Source organism: Somniosus microcephalus, unplaced genomic scaffold (genome assembly GCF_052327205.1).
Source record: "Somniosus microcephalus isolate GS21.2 unplaced genomic scaffold, FLI_Smic_1.0 unresolved_chr2, whole genome shotgun sequence".
Lineage (NCBI taxonomy): Eukaryota > Metazoa > Chordata > Chondrichthyes > Squaliformes > Somniosidae > Somniosus > Somniosus microcephalus.
In genome coordinates this window covers 79,406,792-79,425,575 of record NW_028225180.1, presented here as the reverse complement: position 1 = coordinate 79,425,575, position 18,784 = coordinate 79,406,792, and the positions used below count along the sequence as shown (strand labels likewise).

Sequence of the window (18,784 nt, the reverse complement as noted above, 5' to 3'; positions counted from 1 at the left end):
ATCCCTCACCTGGCATTTCTGCATTTCCCAGCGGGGGTGTCATTACACACGGTTCGGAGCAGAAACTCTGGAATCACAATGTCAGCTGTGGCTCAGTGGGTAGCACTCTCGCCCGAGTCAGAAGGTTGTGGGTTCGAGTCCCACTCCAGAGACTTGAGCACAAAATCTCAGCTGACATTCGCAGTGCCAGTACTGAGTGAGCTCCGCACTGTTGGAGGGGCAGTACTGAGGGAGCGCCGCACTGTCGGAGGGGCAGCACTGAGGGAGCGCCGCACTGTCGGAGGGGCAGTACTGAGGGAACGCTGCACTGTCGGAGGGGCAGTACTGAGGGAGCGCCGCACTGTCGGAGGGGCAGTACTGAGGGAGCGCCGCACTGTCGGAGGGGCAGTACTTCCCGTGTGCAGTGTACACAATGAAGGCGAGACTCCGAGAGCCTGCCGTTGTGCAGGTTTGGTGTGAATTGGCACCATGGCCTCCATTTCTGGCACTGTGGTTACTCCAGGAGCACATTGAAACAGTGACGGGGGGGGGGGGGGTGAGCAGTGGGGTTTTTGAGCAGCGGGTCCGCACTGCCGTTGGCTGAATGGAGGCGGGTTAAGTATATGTCCTGCGGCTTTTCAGAGATGCCACCAAGTATGAAGAGTTGTGGAATGTGGGGGGTTCAGTAGTAGAGGAAATGGGGACATATCCATGCTAAAAAAATTTGAGCGCTCGCCTGAACATACACAGGGGTTTACATTTATCATTGAGGACACAGTGTGAAATTATCGTCCAAGGGGGGTTTTGGCGTCTCCGTGATTTACATTCTGACCCGCGTACGCCGCGAGGGGACGGGTGTTAGGGGCTACATTTGGGGGGAATGTATCAAGCCGCACCTGGTACCACGCACTGTAGTTGTACGCTGCCTGACTGCTGGTCACGTCGCCGCTAATTAGGGCGGTGGAATTGGTGGTGGTCGCCGCCGTGCTGGCTGTGCTGGCCGTAGAGGCGTCGTCCACCCGCGCTTTCTTCTCCTCCGGTTCCTCCGTGCTGTAAATCCAAGTGTTACAATTTTTAAAAATACCTTGGTGTTCTCTTGGGGGGACCTGGGGGCACAGTCACTAAGGGTGGGAGCGACGCGGCGCGGGCCGGAAGAGATTCCGGTCTTGTACCTACCTGACGCCCAGTCCCCTCCCCAATGCTGCACACTTATAGACGCTGCCCCTCTAAACTTGGGTGAGGGAACTTGTGCACAAAATCTAGGCTGACACTCCCAGAGCCAGTACTGAGGGAGCGCCGCACTGTTGGGAGGGGCGGCGCCGAGGGAGGGCCGCCCCGTCGGAGGGGCGCCGCCGAGGGGGGGCCGCCCTGTCGGAGGGGCGGTGCCGAGGGAGGGCCGCCCTGTTGGAGGGGTGGTGCCGAGGGAGGGCCTCACTGTCGGAGGGGCAGTATCGAGGGAGGGCCTCACTGCCGGAGGGGCAGTACCGAGGGAGGGCCTCACTGTCGGAGGTGCCGTCTTTTGGAAGAGACATTAAACCGAGGCCCTGTCTGCTCTCTCAAGAGGATGTAAAAGATCCCACGGCCACTACTGGAAGAGCAGGGGGAGTTCTCCCCGGTGTCGTGGGGCCAATATTTATCCCTCCACCAACATCACTGAAAAGAGATTATCTGGCGAATTATCTCATTACTGTTTGTGGGATCTTGCTGTGCACAAATTGACTGCCATGTTTCCGACATTACAATAAGTGACAACACTTTGAAAGTACGTCATTGGCTGTAAAGCGCTTTGGGACGTCCGGAGGCCGTGAAAGGCAAGTCTTTCCTTTTTTTTTTTTAACCGGTACCGTCTCGTTACATGGTCGTAGTGATAACTCCTCACGGATTTACCAGGGAATGTGTGAACGTGCCGCTCTCAGCCAGACCGTCCGGGGAGGTGGTCAAACAGGCACCACCGACCGCGCCCCACCTGTCACCTAAAGCACGAGTAGGAACGGCGGATGCACTCTCGCGCTCCAACTCAAACCGTTCGGCGAGCACCGATGTTACCGTTTAGCTGCGCGGCTGCTGAAGCACCTGCTTGTCAGTTTCTGGGGCCGCGCAACCCCCCCCCCCCCAACTAAAAATTTGGCAAAAACCGAAAAGGAAGCCGCCGCACGGGCGAATGGCGCTCACCCGTTCTCGGCCGCTCGCTTCTTGCTTGAATTCTGCTTCAGGAGTTTCTGGTGTTCGTCGTAGGCGTGCAGCAAACTGCGGGGAGGGAAAACACACGGGGAGACACGTCAGGGCACCAGCACAGGGACACGAGCACAGATACACAACCTCCTCACGCCCTTGGGCGGCAGCGAGCAGCCAGAAAGGGGGGGGGGGGGGGGGCAGAGGCACTCAACGCTGTGAAGAAACGCAAGCCCAAGTCCGCTTTAAGTTCTGCGATCCCATGCCTCCAAGTAACGGCCGTTTAAGATTCCCAACCATTACAGCTCAGTTTGATTTAAGGCAGCGAGCATCTGAAGCACGCAGGCCCCGGAATGTCCCCATATCGATCGCTGGTCTGCGGTCAGCAGCCAATCCCAGCCAGGGTGGCACTCACGGCGCTGTAATTGGTATTGCTGAGCTACAGCCTGCAAGGGGAGGGGGGGGGGGGGGGGGGGCGGAGAGAAGAGAGAAATCCGCCGCGCCCACCCGCTCTCGAATGCTCCCAGCCACCCCTGCTGAATGTTACGTTAAAGAATCCAGCTTGAATGTGATGCCGGTCACAGTCGAATGGCCCGCTGCGCTTGCCGTCCAGGTTGACCCACAGATTAGTGGCCCACTGGGCAGAGGGTGATATTAAAGGGTGCCTGGTGCCAGTCGAACAGAACTTGAGCAAAAGGGGGTGCCTTCAGAAAAGGGAGAATTGTTGAGAGGGATGGGGTGGGGGCGGTGGTTTAAGCATCCCAGCCACTCCGAATCATTATCTGTATTTGGGGTTGTCACAGGCAGTGAGAGACACTCACACAACACAGATACACAAACACAAATAGAATTACAGGAAACTTGTTTAAACGGCACCTAAATATTCGGAATGCTCTATTAACCGACAAAATTCTCACTCTGAAAACAACACCTCAATAACCGGCAATGTTGCCGAGTCCGAGTCCCCCCCGGTGGCCGAGTTAGTCAGTGGGGGTCGTTCTCCAAACTGCCACTACTCGGCTTCTTGGCGCTGCCGGAAGTCCGAACACCTCAGTAACAGGAGTTTGACTCTCCCGCGTTGTAGGTGAGTACCCAATTACTGTATACTGCACATTTCTTGATTTTTAAATTTTTGTTTGTTAAAAACAGCCTCGGTACATAATCCTCTCCGTCATCCGGAATTTTTAATCAACCGGCACCATCCCGGTCCCGGATACCAAAGAGTTTCCTGTACACAGAATAACACATAAGAAATAGGAGCAGGAGTCGGCCACACGGCCCCTCGAGCCTGCTCTGCCATTCAATAAGGTCACGGCTGATCACTGACCTCAACTCCACTTTCCTGCCCGATCCCCATATCCCTCGAGTCCAAAAATCTATCGCTCTCCGCCTTGAATATACTCAACGACTGAGCCTCCACAGCCCTCTGGGGTAGAGAATTCCAAAGATTCACCACCCTCTGAGTGAAGAAATTCCTCCTCATCTCAGTCCTAAATGGCCGACCCCTTATCCTGAGACTGTGACCCCTGGTTCTAGACTCCCCAGCCAGGGGGAAACATCCTCCCTGCATCTACCCTGTCAAGCCCTGTAAGAATGTTGTATGTTTCAATGAGATCACCTCTCATTCTTCTAAACTCTAGAGAATATAGGCCTAGTCTACTCAATCTCTCCTCATAGGACAATCCCCCCATCCCAGGAACCAGTCTGGTGAACCTTCGTTGCACTCCCTCTAAGCCCTTCCTTAAGTAAGGAGACCAAAACTGTACACAATACTCCAGGTGTGGTCTCGCCAAGGCCCTATATAATTGCAGTAAGACTTCTTTACTCTTATACTCAAATCATTTTGTAATGAAGGCCAACATACCATTTGCTTTCCTAATTGCTTGCTGTAGCTGCATGTTAACTTTCAGTGATTGGTGTACAAGGACACCCAGGTCCCTCTGAACACCAACATTTCACAATATACGGCACAGAAACAGGCCACGCCGGCGTCAATACTCCACTCGAGCCTCCTCCCATCCTTCCTCATCTCCCCCCATCAGCCTATCCTTCTATTCCTTTCTCCCTCAAGTGTTTATCTAGCTTCCCCTTAAACACATCTATACTATTCGCCTCAACCACTCCCAGTGGTAGCGAGTTCCACATTCTCACCACTCTCTGGGTAAAGAAGTTTCTCCTGAATTCACTATTTGATTTCTTGGTGACTATCTTATATTGACAGTCCTTGGTTATGCTCCCCCACCGCCCGCCACGTGGAAACACTGTGTGCATGTCTGTCTACTCTATCATAATTTTAAAGACCTCTATTAGATCAGCCCTCAGCCTTCTCGTCCTTTCCCGATAGGTAGAACACAGACACACTCACTATAGATACAGACAGTGACACTCACTTCCGCACGCTGCAGCCGAAATCCTCCAGGAACTCCACTCTCCGCTGGGAGAAGACGATTTTGGTGTCGAGCGGCAGGGAGCTGGAAAGCACCTGGTTGAAGCAGCCCAGGATGTTGCTCTCGTTTATTCGCACATCGCCGCTGAACTCCAGCTCCAGCAGGTTCAGGTACAGTTTGGTGTTTTCCTGCCAAGGCCAAAGGCTCCACGTTAGGGGGGTGGGGCGGGGGAATACCGCATCTCCCGCACGTCAGGCATCAATCGTCCCCTAAATAACTGGCGGGAGCCCCCCGTCTTTTGTTAATCGCTTTTCTCCCTCTCCTTCCCCAAGGCCCCTTACACTTGCCGAGAATCTTACAGCAGAGCATGGGGCCGTTCAGCCCATCTCGCCTGGGCCAGCTCTCTGAAAGAGCTCTCCTCTTTGTCCCCTTCCCCGCCCCTATAACCTTTTACATAGAATATACAGCATACAACCAGTCCGTGCCGGTGTTTATGCTCCACACGAGCCTCCTCCAGTCTTTCCTCCTCTAACTCTCTCAGCATATCCCTCTATTCCCTTCTCCCTCATACGCTTGTCCAGCTTCCCCTTAAATACATCTACACTATTCGCCTCAACCACTCCCTGTGGTAGCGAGTTCCACATTCTCACCACTCTCTGGGTGAAGAAGTTTCTCCTGAATTCCCTATTGGGTTTATTAGTGACTACCTTATATTGCTCGTCCCCACAAGTAGAAACACTCTCTCTGTGTCTACTCTATCAAAACCTTTCATAATCCAAAGACCTCAGCACCGTTGGAGGTGCTGTCTTTCGGATGAGACGTTAAACCGAGGCCCCGTCTGCTCTCTCAGGTGGATGTAAAAGATCCCGCGGCACTATTTCGAAGAAGAGCTGGGGAGTTCTCCCCGGTGTCCTGGGGCCAATATTTATCCCTCAACCAACAGAACAAAAACAGATTATTTGGTCGTCATCACATTACTGCTTGTGGGACCTTGCTGTGCGCAAATTGGGTGCCGCACTTCCCACATTACAATAGCGACTCCACTTCCGAAGTACTTCATTGACTGTAAAGCGCTTTGAGACGCCTGGTGGTTGTGAAAGGTGCTATAGAAATGCAAGTCTTTCTTTCTCTATCAGGTCACCCCTCAGCCTTCTCTTTTCTAGAGCAAAGAGCCCCAGCCTGTTCGGCCTTTCCGGATGGGTATAACCTCTCAGTTCTGGGATCATTTTTGTAAACCTTTATTGCACCTCCTCCAGTGCCTCGATAGCCTTTTCGTAGTATAGCGATCAGAACTGTGCGCAGTGCCCCAAGTGTGGTCGAACCAAGGTTTGATACAAGTTTAGATTATAATTTTCAAATATTCATCCACTTCCCTTTTAAAAGTGGTTACTGATTCTGCATCTCCCACTATTGTTGCTCGGGTATCCCACGTGCCAACGACCCTCGGTGTAAAACAATTCAGCCTAACTCCTCCCATCAATTCTTTCGGCGGTAATCTTAAATTGATGCCCCCTTAGTTACCGACTCACCGACCAGTGGAAAGTTTTCCCCCAATTTCCTTTATCAAAACCCCTCAGAATTTTGAGCACCTCCATCGGGTCTCCTCTTAACCTGTTCCAATGAAAAGGGTTCAAATTCCTCAACTCGCTCCTTCGGACAGCTAACATCAGCAGACGCTCAAACCTAGGACCGTGTGTGGTCTGTAGGACGGCAGCGCTAGGGGAGCTCCAGTAAAGAAAGACTCGCATTTCTACAGTGCCTTTCAACCAGGGGTCACAGTCTAAGGATAAGGGGTCGGCCATTTAGGACTGAGATGAGGAGGAATTTCTTCACCCAGAGAGTGGTGAACCTGTGGAATTCTCTACCACAGAAGGCAGTTGAGGCCAATTCATTAAATATATTCAAGAAGGAGTTGGATATATTTCTTAAGGCTAAAGGGATCAAGGGATATGGGGAGAAAGCAGGGACAGGGTACCGAGTTTGGATGATCAGCCATGATATCATTGAATGGCGGAGCAGGCTCGAGGGGCCGAATGGCCTACTCCTGCTCCTATCTTCTATGTTTCTAACACCTCAGGACGCCCCAAAGCGCTTCACAGCCAATGAAGTACTTTTTGAAGTGTGGTCACTGTTGTAATGTAGGAAACGCGGCAGCCAATTTGCGCACAGCAAGCTCCCACAGACAGCAATGTGATAATGACCAGATCATCTGTTTTAAGTGATGTTGGTTGAGGGATAAATATTGGCCCCAGGACACCGGGGAGAACGCCCCCTTCTCTTCTTGTAGCAGTGGCCTCTTTGACATCCACTTGAAAGAGCAGACAGGGCCTCAGTTTAACGTCACCTTTGACCCAGCAGAAACCCCACGACCCCTCACCTTGTCCCTCTCGATAGCCTCCAGCAGCACCTTCCTTGCCTTCACCAGACTCTTCTGCACCTTCAGGAGCTGCCTCGCCAGCTTGACGGAGAAGAAGGAGGCCAGGGGCGTGTCCCGGTGCTGCTCGATGGCCTCCCGCAGCAACGCCTCCGCCTGGTCCAGGTCCCCGCACCGGCGCTCCAGGCTCACCCGCCGCAGGAGCACCATGGCCAGCCCGGGCACCACCGCCTGGAAGGACTTCAGGATGCGGCGGGCTTCCTCGAGGTCACCTGGGCAAATAACACAAGAGAGCAAAGATCAGGCCCGGCAGCCTCGGCGGGTGAACGGCCACTGAGTGGATGTGGTTACGACAATCTATCATGCAAAGCTCTGTGGTTTTGTGTTTTATTGGTTGTTTGTTTTTGGTGCGTTCTTCTTCAGAAACTTACCAACTACTTGTACATAGTGTTTAGCAGGAATTCCATACCATCTAAACTGGGATTATCCTGTAAAGACTGAAGGAATATTGCAAGATCATGGATACTGCCACTAGCAAGTACAGTTTTCCCAAAACAAGCCACATCCACAACTAAAACTACTGAAACAATGGCAAATCACTCGGAATGGGGCTCGTGCACAAACTGGGTGTAGCGGGTGGCAGTCAGCCTGTGTTCCTGGGGCGCCTCGCACCCTCCCCCCCTCCCACTTACCGGCTCCGCGCCAAATCAGCCTGGGGAGCCACGAGATGGATTTTGTAAATGCCAGGATCTAAAACTGCTGGAAACTGCGGAGGTACCTGTACTGAAGACTGATATTCACCCCGTTTTGCCGCCTACTTGGGCTTCAAATACCCCTCGTCTTCAAGCCACCGTCTCCTTTCTGCATTTCTCCCGTGGTCCCCCTCCCCCCCCCCGCCAACTCGAGACTCATCGCATCGTCTCCTGCTCTAACTCATTCTGTCCCGGGATCTCAAAAGACCGGCGAACTCTGATCAGAGAATGGTTACAGCACAGGAGGCGGCCATTCGGCCCGGCTCTCTGCAAGAGCACTTCAGCTAGTCCCACTCCCCTGCTCTTTCCCCACAGCCCCGCAAATTTTTCCCCTTCAAGTATTTATCCAGTTCCCTTTTGAAAGCCGCAATCGAATCTGCCTCCACCACCCTTTCAGATCATAACCACTCGCTGCGTAAAAAAGCCTTTCCTCGTGTTGCCTTTGGTTCTTCTGCCAATCACCTTAAATCTGTGTCCTCTGGTTCTCGACCCTTCACTTCCCTCTTGCAATCTGGAGGCTTAAAAAACCCAAGATTGGGATTCATCCAAGCTCCATTACTTGACCTACTGTGACCTCTTTCCAGTCTCACTGGCGCCCTGTACTACTGTGTGCCTTGATCATTCACCTAGATTTCTCAACTACACCCACCACCGGTGGCATTGCTCACCGTTGTGATACTTAGTTGCTGACCTGGCCTGTCCCTTTAAGGCCACTGCTCAAAATGGGCCAATCCAGCTAATTGTAGCTGCCTCTGAACTGCTCTTGGCCAATCAGATGGCAATTTTTTTTTAAATTCGTTCATGGGCAAGGCCCAGCATTTATTGCCCATCCCTAATTCCCTTGAAGGTGGCGGTGAGCCACCTTCTTGAACTGCAGAGGGCAGTTAAGAGTCAACCACGTTGCTGTGGGTCTGGAATCACGTTCGGCCAGACCGGGTGAGGGCGGCAGATTTCCTTCCCTGAAGGAAATTAGTGAACAAGATGGGTTTTTACGACAATCTGGTAGTTTCATGGTCACCATTACTGATACTAGTTTTTAATTCCAGATTTATTTAATTAATTGAGTTTAAATTCTCCGGCTGCCTGCGGTGGAACCAATTGCAAATTTCAGGCAGTGGATCAGTGCCTGGCTTACCATTCCTTTTAAAACCAAATTGTCTGCAAAGAAGCGTGATGCCTGGAGTGTGACGAGACACGCACTCGCCTCACGAATTTTGGATATATAGACGGATTGGTTGGTCCGCTGGCCTCGGTTACATGAGGTCAAGTGTTTCATTTATGGTTTCATACATTCCGAGCCGGCAGCAGCCGTCAAGGTCAGTGAGCCAGCCCGGTGCCGACTCTGCACCAGAACAGCCTGACCCTGAATTGTGCAACAAACAGAGGTGGAGTTGTTCGAGGCGGATGTGCACTGTAGCGTACTTGTAAAACTCCAATTATTATCAAGGGATACACATTTCTTGTCAGCCCTCGCTGATTGTTTCAAATTGCTGAATTCACTTCCTGTGCATCGCGCTAATGGCAGGGGACCTGTAATTACAGCTGCAGTCGACATTTGGGACTTGTTACTGAATCAGCTTTGTTCCCCCCCTCGCTCGTTCTGTCCGGTTGGCAGGCCGCTCAAAAGGGGGAGGGCGTCCCGTCCCGATCCCAGTTTCACATGACCCACACACGCACCCAAAGAGGTAGCAATGACCAGAGCTGAAGTGAGGGATTCCTGGGATGAGAGGGTTGTCCCATGAGGAGAGACTGAGAATTCCCTGGCCTTTAGAAGAATGAGGGGTGATCTCATTGAAATGTATAAAACTCTTACAGGGCTTGACAGGGTAGATGCTGAGAGGCTGTTCTCCCCCCTGGCTGGGGAGTCTAGAACCAGGGGTCACAGTCTCAGGATAAGGGGTCGGCCATTTTAGGACTGAGATGAGGAGGAATTTCTTCACTCAAGAGGGTGGTGAATCTTTGGAATTCTCTACCCCAGAGGGCTGTGGAGGCTCAATCATTGAGTATATTCAAGACTGAGATCGATAGATTTTTGGGCACGTCGGGAATCGAGGGATATGGGGACGGGGCGGGAAGGTGGAGTTGAGGTCGAAGATCAGCCACGATCTTATCGAACTGCGGTGCAGGCTCGAGGGGCTGCATGGCCGACTCCTGCTCCTAAGTTCTTACCCATTGCAGGATTTCCCTTCCCTCCTGTTGCCACAGCCCGCAGTGGTAACCATGGCTGACCTATGCCCTCTGCCAGCCCAGGAATGCGGCGACCAATCGCATTGCCTCTTACTCACCCCCTGGGTGACACCACGATGCTCTATTCGGCGATATGACTGGCCAGCAAGTAGAATGCCGTATGCAGACCAGCAAGTGTGCACTTCTTGGTGTAAATAATCTCTTGTTAATTATACCCGCCTGTATCAAGAAGTAAACCGAGAACTAAAACGATTTGGAACACCTTGATGCAGTTTTGAAAGTGATTTCCTCCACGACCGGGTTTCAAGATTTGAACCATCCATTGACATTGAAGCCAAATCAAAGTCACTCGCTTGGAACCAAATTCCTCCCAGTCTTTGTGGCTGCTTCTGTACATCACACCACACCCACCCCCCTCAACTTTTGGTGACGTTTCTTTTACACAGGTTTTTAAAAAAAGAATGAAAAGGGCTAATGGAGTGTTGGCCTTTAACTCACGGGGGCTGGAACACAAAGGGGTGGATGTTATGCTACAGTTGTACAAAGCTCTGGGCAGCATGGTGGCATAGTGGTTAGCACTGTTGCCGCACAGCGCCAGGGACCCGGGTTCGAATCCGGCCTCAGGTGACTGTCTGTGTGGAGTTTGCACATTCTCCCCGTGTTTGCGTGGGTTTCCTCCGGGTGCTCCGGTTTCCTCCCACAGTCCAAAGATGTGCGGGTTAGGTTGATTGGCTATGATAAATTGACCCTTAGCGTTAGGGGGGATTAAATACGTGGGGTTACGGGGATAGGGTGGGATATGTGTTGGTGTAGGGTTTACGGGGATCGGGTGGGATATGTGTCGGTGTAGGGGTTACAGGGATCGGGTGGGATATGTGTCTGTGCAGGCTCGATGGGCCGAAATGGCCTCTATCTGCACTGTGGGGTTTCTGTGATTCTGTGACTCCACCTGGAGTCACTGCGTTCAGTCCTGGGCTCCGCTCTTCAGGAAGGATATACTGGCCTCGGAGAGGGGGCAGCCCAGATTCACCACAATGATACCCGGGGGTAAAAGGGTTAAATTCCGAGGACAGGTTGCCCAGACTGGGCTTGTATTCCCTCAAGTTTAGAAGATTAAGGGGTGATCTGATCGAGGTGTTTAAGATGATGAAAGGATTCGATAGGGTGGACAGAGAGAAACTTTCCTCTGGTGGGGGGAGTCCAGAACAAGGGGGCGTCACCTTAAAATTAGAGCCAGGCCGTTCAGGGGTGATGTCAGGAAGCACTTCTTGTTTGCACATTCGAAGCACTTCGAGTTTGCACATTCTCCCCGTGTTTGCGTGGGTTTCCTCCGGGTGCTCCGGTTTCCTCCCACAGTCCAAAGATGTGCGGGTTAGGTCGATTGGCCATGATAAAAAATTGGCCCTTAGTGTTAGGGGGGATTAAATATGTGGGGTTACGGGGATAGGGCTTGGGTGGGATGGCTGTCGGTGTAGGGACCGGGTGCTAGGGTTTGGATGATCAGCCATGATCTCGTTGAATGGGGGAGCAGGCTCGAATGGCCTACTCCTGCTCCTAGTTTCTATGTTTCACACAAAGGGCAGTGGGAATCTCGAACTCTCTCCCCCAAAAGCTGTTGAGGATGGGGGTCAATTGGAAAATTCAAAGCCGAGATTGATCGATTTTTGTTAGGCAAGGGTTATGTAACCAAGGCGGAGGATGTAACGAAGATACAGATCAGCCATGATCTAACCGGAATAGCTCGAGGGGCTGACTGGCCTCCTCCTGTTCCTGTGACCTGACGAGTCCAGATATCAAGGGGGAGATTGTCCCTTCAATACCGGGGGTGGGGGCCAGAGGTTGGTGGAGCAGGAGCCCGTACTGCAAATTCACGATTTTCCGTCCAGTAAAATGATCGGACGGAAAATGCCAATCTTCTCTAACCCGCCAACCTCGAGCCCTGCCGGTGAAGAGGACGACCCACTCCTCTCGTCTCCAGTAGATTGGTTTTAAAAAATTCACTCTCGGGATCTGGGCATCGCTGGCAAGGCCAGCATTAATTGCCCGCCCCTAGTTGCCCCGAGGTGGTGGTGGCGGGTCCCCTCTATTGAACCGCTGCGGTCCGTGTGGTTCCTATTATTCTCTGTGGCGGCTTGCTTGGCTGCTTCAGAGGGCAGCTAAAAGCCAACCACGTTGATGTGGGACTGGAGTCACATATAGGCCCAGAGTGGGTAAGGGCGGCATGTTTTCTACCCTAAAGGACAGTAGTGAACCAGTTGGGTTTACACGACAATCTCACGGTCACTGTTACCGATACCATCAATTATGAACAAATCTAAATTACCCATTACTCCAAAACTAACAACCCTGCTCCAAATTCAGGCCTGTATCATCATCATATCCCACTGGCACTCACACAGATGTGGGACAAATAGTCTGTAACCCAGTGCAGTACTGAGGGAGTGCTGCATTGCCACTCATGCCATCCTTTGGACAAGAAGTTAAACTGAGGCTGGTCTGCCCAGCCCCGAGGTTGGTCTGCCCAGCCCCGAGGTTCTGGTGCAGATTAAAGATTATATCTGTGGACGATGCTGGAACAGGTGCATTTACTGCCCGTCCCCGAGTCTCCGTTACGACTAGTTTTAACAATCAGTGAACCAGTTGGGTTTTTACCACTAATTGGCAGCATTTGTGCTGCCGGCTCACTAATTACCACACTCACTGAATCCAATTTCACCATGTGCCCTGCTTCTCGGTCGTAAAGTCCAGTCCCATAACCAGTATGCTACCATACCCCCACCTAAAAAATCTACTTCAAACGTCATTCATTTTTGTGACGCGCTGGGGACGCTTCAGAGCAAAATATTATAAAGATTGTCCTAACTGCCCTTTGCCCTCCCCCCCCGGTGTGATTTCTAACCCAGACTCTGCTGATCCTGTACAGCATTGCAGCGAACAGGATTTGAAGGCTTAGATGCTTTTAACGGCCAATTCGTTTTACATAGAAACATCGAAGATAGGAGCAGGAGTACGCCATTCGGCCCCTCGAGCCTGCTCCGCCATTCAATGAGATCATGGCTGATCATCCAAATTCAGTACCCTGTCCCTGCCTTCTCCCCATACCCCTTGATCCCTTTAGCCTTAAGAAATATATCAAACTCCTTCTTGAATATATTTAATGAATTGGCCTCTACAGCCTCTGTGGTAGAGAATTCCACAGGTTCACCACTCTCTGGGTGAAGAAATTCCTCCTCATTTCTGTCCTAAATGGCCTACCCCTTATCCTTAGACTGTGACCCCTGGTTCTGGACTCCCCGACCATCGGGAACAGCCTTCCTACATCTAGTCTGTCCAGTCCTGTCAGAATTTTATAAGTTTCAATGAGATCCCCTCTCATTCTTCTAAACTCCAGCGAGTACAAGCCCAATCGATCCAATCTCTCCTCATACGTCATTCCTGCCATCCCAGGTGTCAGCCTGGTGAATCTTCGCTGAACTCCTTCCACGGCAAGAACATCCTTCCTCAGATAAGGCGACCAAAACTGCACACAATACTCAATGTGTGGTCTCACCAAGGCCCTGTACAACTGCAGCAAGACATCCTTGCTCCTGTACTCGAATCCTCTCGCTATGAAGGCCAACATACTATTTGCCTTCTTAACCGCCTGCTGCACCTGCATACTTACCTTCAGCGACTGGTGCACAAGGACGCCCAGGTCTCGTTGCACTTCCCCTTCTCCCAATCTATTGCGGTTCAGATAATAATCTGCCTTCCTGTTTTTGCCAACGAAGTGGATAACCTCACATTTCTCGGCTTCTCTTTTTTCCACGCTGACTGCCACCCGTACAGGGGCTGCCGATCCGGCATGGGGGGGTGGGGTGGATGGGGGGTGGGTGCGACCGGGACCTCCCTACCTTGCTGTTCTTCGAAGGCGGCCCACAGCAGGTGCAGGGTGGGCTTCTTGGGCAGGTGGACCATGCATGCCCGCTGGAAGACATTGCGGACCCCATCGACGCTGTGTCTCTCCAGGTACTTGGCGTACTGCGGACAGAAGGAGGTCAGAAAGGGTTGAAGGAAAACAAAATCAACCTGCTCCGACGCCACGGCGTCGTGTTAAAAAATAAAAAGACATCATGGTACAGCTTATTGAGAACTGGAGGGGGCACTCACAGTGATAACACGCTTACACATTTCTTCAGCAATCCCTTAACTTCTTTAGTTTGAAGCAACACGTGCAGATAAACAGCAATGGAATTAAAAGATTATGTTAGAAGTCAGATCATCAAAGTAAAACGTGAAATTCTTTTTTGTTGGAACGCTTGCAAAAGAAAACAACAAACACAAAAATTGAAAGTAAAAACGAGAAGCCGCTGATCGGGAGAGATCGGCAGGAGAGCCGGGATCGGTGTCCCAGGGCGAGCTTCCGAGAAAGGGGGGTTCACCTTGATCCAGAAGTCCTCGTACAGAGCACAGGCGATCACGCAGCGCTCGAACAATACCAGAACCCGCTCGTTGGTGCCGCTGGCGATCTCGAAATCCAGGTAGTCCTTCCAGTTTTTCAGCTGCACTCTCTCGAGGGGCTTGACATGGAAGTACGGTCGCTTGATCTGAGGAGAGGGCGACAGAGGCGGGAATAATCGGAGATGATAAAAACCGAGTGCAAGCCAGGATACAGAAACCGCGATCTCTGCGCTCCTCCAATTCTGGCCTCTTGCGCTTCCCTGATTTCCTTCGGCCTCCCCATTGGCCGCCGTGCCTTCAGCTGCCGAGGCCCCAAGGCTCTGGAATTCCCTCCCTAAACCTCTCCTCCTTTAAAACCTGCCGCTTCCACCAAGCATTTGGTCGCCTGTCCTAATATCCCCTGCTCATCTCGAAGTAATGCCAGAGGATCATTAACACCCACTTGAACAGGCAGACGGGGCCTCGGTATAACATCGTGTCTGAAAGATGGCACCTCCGACAACGCAGTGCTCCCTCAGTACTAGAACTGGAGTGACAGCCTGGAGTCTGGGCTCAAGTGTTGCGAGTGGGGCTTGAACTGAGGACCGAGTGCAACCAACTGAGCCAAACTGACATGAGAAACACCGAGAGTTGTTTAAGGTGCAGTTGGATGCCGTGTGTTTTACAAAAGACACACGAGCAGAACCGGCGAGCCGCCCTTCATCGTCAGTGCCCTTCCTCGTTAACACACAGCACTATCACCCCACTTCCAATGTAGCGGCACGATGGCTGGTAAGCAGGTTATACACCGCACGCCAGACAGCTTCACCCTTACCGCCTCCTCGAAATTCCACCTCTTGCTGACTTCCTCCTCGTTCAGCAGGTACATCTCGTGCCGAGTGGCCGCCAGATGTGCTCGGATCTTCTCCAGCTCCGTGTCGGCCTGGGAACGGGGCAACGGGAAAGAAACAACAGTCAGCGAAGGCAACTGGCACTCGAAGGCACGCTGCCTCCCAAAATGGCAGGCGCATTAATCTCACAAAGCTGGAAAAGAACCCCTCCCGCTCCCCCCCCCAAACCGCATCACATTCACGGTTATCTATGTAACATTGCAGTCAGTCACTCCGGTGCCCAGTGGACACGAGCTCACAGCACAGAACTCCTCAGACCGCCCACCTCTCATCTCCTCCAAACGCCTCTCAGTTTGGAAAGCTCAGTTGGAGCATCCACAGAAAAACAGGACAGGAAATTAAAAAATTGGCATGAAGGTTCAAGGTTGGGGTTCATTGGGGCAGTGTAGAGGGAGATTTACTCTGTATATAACCCGTGCTATCCCTGCCCTGGGACTGTTTGATGGGACAGTGTAGAGGGAGCTTTACTCTGTATCTAACCCGTGCTGTACCTGCCCTGGGAGCGTTTGATGGGGACAGTGTAGAGGGAGCTTTACTCTGTATCTAACCCGTGCTGTACCTGCCCTGGGAGTGTTTGATGGGACAGTGTAGAGGGAGCTTTACTCTGTATCTAACCCGTGCTGTACCTGCCCTGGAAGTGTATGATGGGACAGTGTAGAGGGAGTTTTACTCTGTATCTAACCCGTGCTGTACCTGCCCTGGGAGTGTTTGATGGGTCAGTGTAGAGGGAGCTTTACTCTGTATCTACCCCGTGCTGTACCTGCCTCGGGAGTGCTTAATACTGATGCTGTTTGCCTGAAATGGAAAGTGTTCCATTGCCCAGAACCAACACCCGATAAGGAGCAGGCTGATGAGGAAGGAACCGAATGAAACACTCAGTGGGGGAAGTTAAAGACCACACATCACAACCACAGGGTCAGGACTTTCTGCAATCTTGCAACACAGCCTACATTAGCTGTGATTATTGTAACCCAGGCCTACGTCGGCCATTTTACACATGCAGTATCTCTCCCCTCCCGAAGAGGACGAGTCGTGTCGTGCTGTGCCACAGGAGTGCCAATCACTGTCAAAGTGACAACAGCTCATGTGTAATCCAAGGCAGTGTGCGCGGGCAGGCTATTTGGCCATGAAGGCACCACAATCAGCCGTGACCCTGCCCTCGCTACACATGTACTTTCCAGCAGCAGGGCCATACAGGTCAGCGATCAGAAGTGGCCGATTCTGTCCCCCTCCCCCTGGACACAAAGGGTAAATATATCAGCCAAAAGGACCTCAGCGGCCAGGGTCAACCTCTGCACGAGCAAACCGTTACAAATCAGGGCCCTTTTCTGCTGGGTGCCCGAGCTATATGTTGCCTTTCTCAACTAAGGCATCTTAGTGAACTCTCTGGAGTTTAGAAGAATGAGAGGCGATCTCATTGAAACGTGTAAGATTCTGAGGGGGATTGATGTGGTCGGCCATTTAGGGCTGAGATGAGGAGGAATTTCTTCACTCAGAGGGTGGTGAATCTTTGGAATTCTCTGCCCCAGAGGGCTGTGGAGGCTCAGTCGTTGAGTATATTCAGGGCTGAGATCGATGGATTTTTGGACTCTAGGGGAATCAAGGGATATGGGGATCGGGCGGGAAAGTGGAGTTGAGGTCAAAGATCTGCCATGATCTTATTGAATGGCGGAACAGGCTCGAGGGGGCCGTCTGGCCTCTTCCTGCTCCTAATTCTTATATTCTTATTAGTGGGGGTGCAGCCAGCCACGGATCTTAAAAGGCCTCCCGGGTAGAAAAGACATTAACGGGTCACCTTCTCCTGGTCAGTGGTCCCCACGCCCGGGGGAGGGTCGTCTCCGGGGGGACCTTCGTCGCAATCTGCCTCGGTCGCCGCTAGGCTGGTCACGACCTCTGACCTCAGCCTGAGAAACTCGTCAGTGGACAGGATGTCCTTTGGTGAGTAGCTCTGCACGTGTTCCTTAAACCTGCGCGACAGCAAGAGACCCGTCGTTAGAGCCCGGCTCCCAGCTTAGTTGAAACCGTCACCACGCGGGGCCAGGGCGGCAGTGGTGGGAAGCAGCTTAAAGCTCAGCATTTCGCTGCGGCCCCAGTTTTTCTCCCCATTCCTACTGCCCAGTGTCCCAGCTCCCACCAAGTCCCGTTCGCCCATCACCCCCGTGCTCGCTGACCTACACTAGCTCCCGGTCCGGCAACGCCTCGATTTTAAAATTCTCGTCTTTGTTTTCAAATCCCTCCATGTCCTCGCCCCTCCCCATCTCTGTAACCTCCTCCAGTCTTACAACCTTCCGAGATCTCTGCGCTCCTCCAATTCTGGCCTCTTGACCATCCCCCGATTTTAATCGCTCCACCATTGGCGGCCGTGCCTTCAGCCGCCTGGGCCCGAAGCTCTGGAATTCACTCCCTAAACCTCTCCGCCTCTCTCCTCCTTTAAGATGCTCTTTAAAACCGACCTCTGACCAAGCCTATGGTCACCTGTCCTAATATCTGCTTATGTGGCTCAGTGTCAAATTCTGTTTAATAATCGCTCCTGTGAAGCGTCTTGGGACATTTTACTACGTTAAAGGCGCTATATAGATACAAGTTGTTGTTGGCCACTCCTGAAGGCACCGAATCTCATTGGGATACAGTCCCACAGGAGAGCCCCTCTAGTACCTCGCCCAAGTGGTCATTCTTCATGAGCCGAGACAGCGAGTCTCAGCAGAGGAAGGATGCTCTTGCCATGGAGGGAGTGCAGCGAAGATTCACCAGACTGATCCCTGGGATGGCAGGAATGACGTATGAGGAGAGATTGGGTCGATTGGGATTATACTCGCTGGAGTTTAGAAGAATGAGGGGATCTCATTGAAACTTATAAAATTCTGACAGGTCTGGACAAACTAGATGCAGGTAGAATGTTCCCGATGGTCGGAGAGTCCAGAACCAGGGGTCACAGTCTAAGGATAAGGGGTAAGCCATTTTAGGACAGAGATGAGGAAGAATTTCTTCACCCAGAGAGTGGTGAACCTGTGGAATTCTCTACCACAGAAGGCGGTTGAGGCCAAGTCTTTAAATATATTCAAGAAGGAGTAAGATATATTTCTTAGAGCTAAAGGTATCAAGGGATATGGGGAGAAGGCAGGTACGGGGTACTGAGTTTGGATGATCAGCCATGATCTCATTGAATGGCGGAGCAGGCTCGAGGGGCCGAATGGCCTACTCCTGCTACTATCTTCTATGTTTCAGAGGGCATCACAAGCAAGCTGGACCCTGCCCTCGCCAGACCTCCAGGCGGGGGCCTGTGGATAGTGATCGGGAGCAGGAAGCCCAGGCCCAGCAGCACCCAGACCATGGGCTTGTCGGAAAAAACGCAAACTGCCTCACTAATGTCCTTTAGGGAAGGGAATCTGCCGCCCTTACCCTTCTGGGCCTGTGTGTGACTCCAGTCTCACAGCAATGCGGATGGACTCTTAACTGCCCCAAGTGGCCCACTCAGTTGTATCAAACCGCCACAACAGCGGTTCAAGAATCACCACCACCACCACCTTGTCCGGGCAACTCGGGATGGGCAATAAATGCCGGCCCTACCAGCCACGCCCACATCCCAAGAATTAGTTTTAAAAA

General features: G+C 52.2%; 1 protein-coding gene across 3 annotated transcripts in view; it reads right to left on the bottom strand.

Annotated features, from left to right (window-relative positions):
* Positions 1–18,784, bottom strand: part of LOC147092861 (uncharacterized) — a 49,538-nt gene that overhangs the window by 2,694 nt on the left and 28,060 nt on the right. The window contains exons 6-13 of one of the 3 annotated variants that reach the window (XM_085976127.1): positions 16,977–17,148; positions 15,106–15,213; positions 14,273–14,437; positions 13,745–13,871; positions 6,916–7,184; positions 4,542–4,726; positions 2,152–2,226; positions 876–1,029 (exon numbers count right to left, since the gene is read on the bottom strand). In XM_085976127.1, coding sequence (XP_085832253.1) covers positions 876–1,029; positions 2,152–2,226; positions 4,542–4,726; positions 6,916–7,184; positions 13,745–13,871; positions 14,273–14,437; positions 15,106–15,213; positions 16,977–17,148 — 1,255 coding nt within the window. Of the gene's footprint in view, positions 1–875; positions 1,030–2,151; positions 2,227–4,541; positions 4,727–6,915; positions 7,410–13,744; positions 13,872–14,272; positions 14,438–15,105; positions 15,214–16,976; positions 17,149–18,784 lie in introns of those variants that run through there. The other 2 variants (XR_015075078.1, XM_085976128.1) reach the window with 2 other exon arrangements.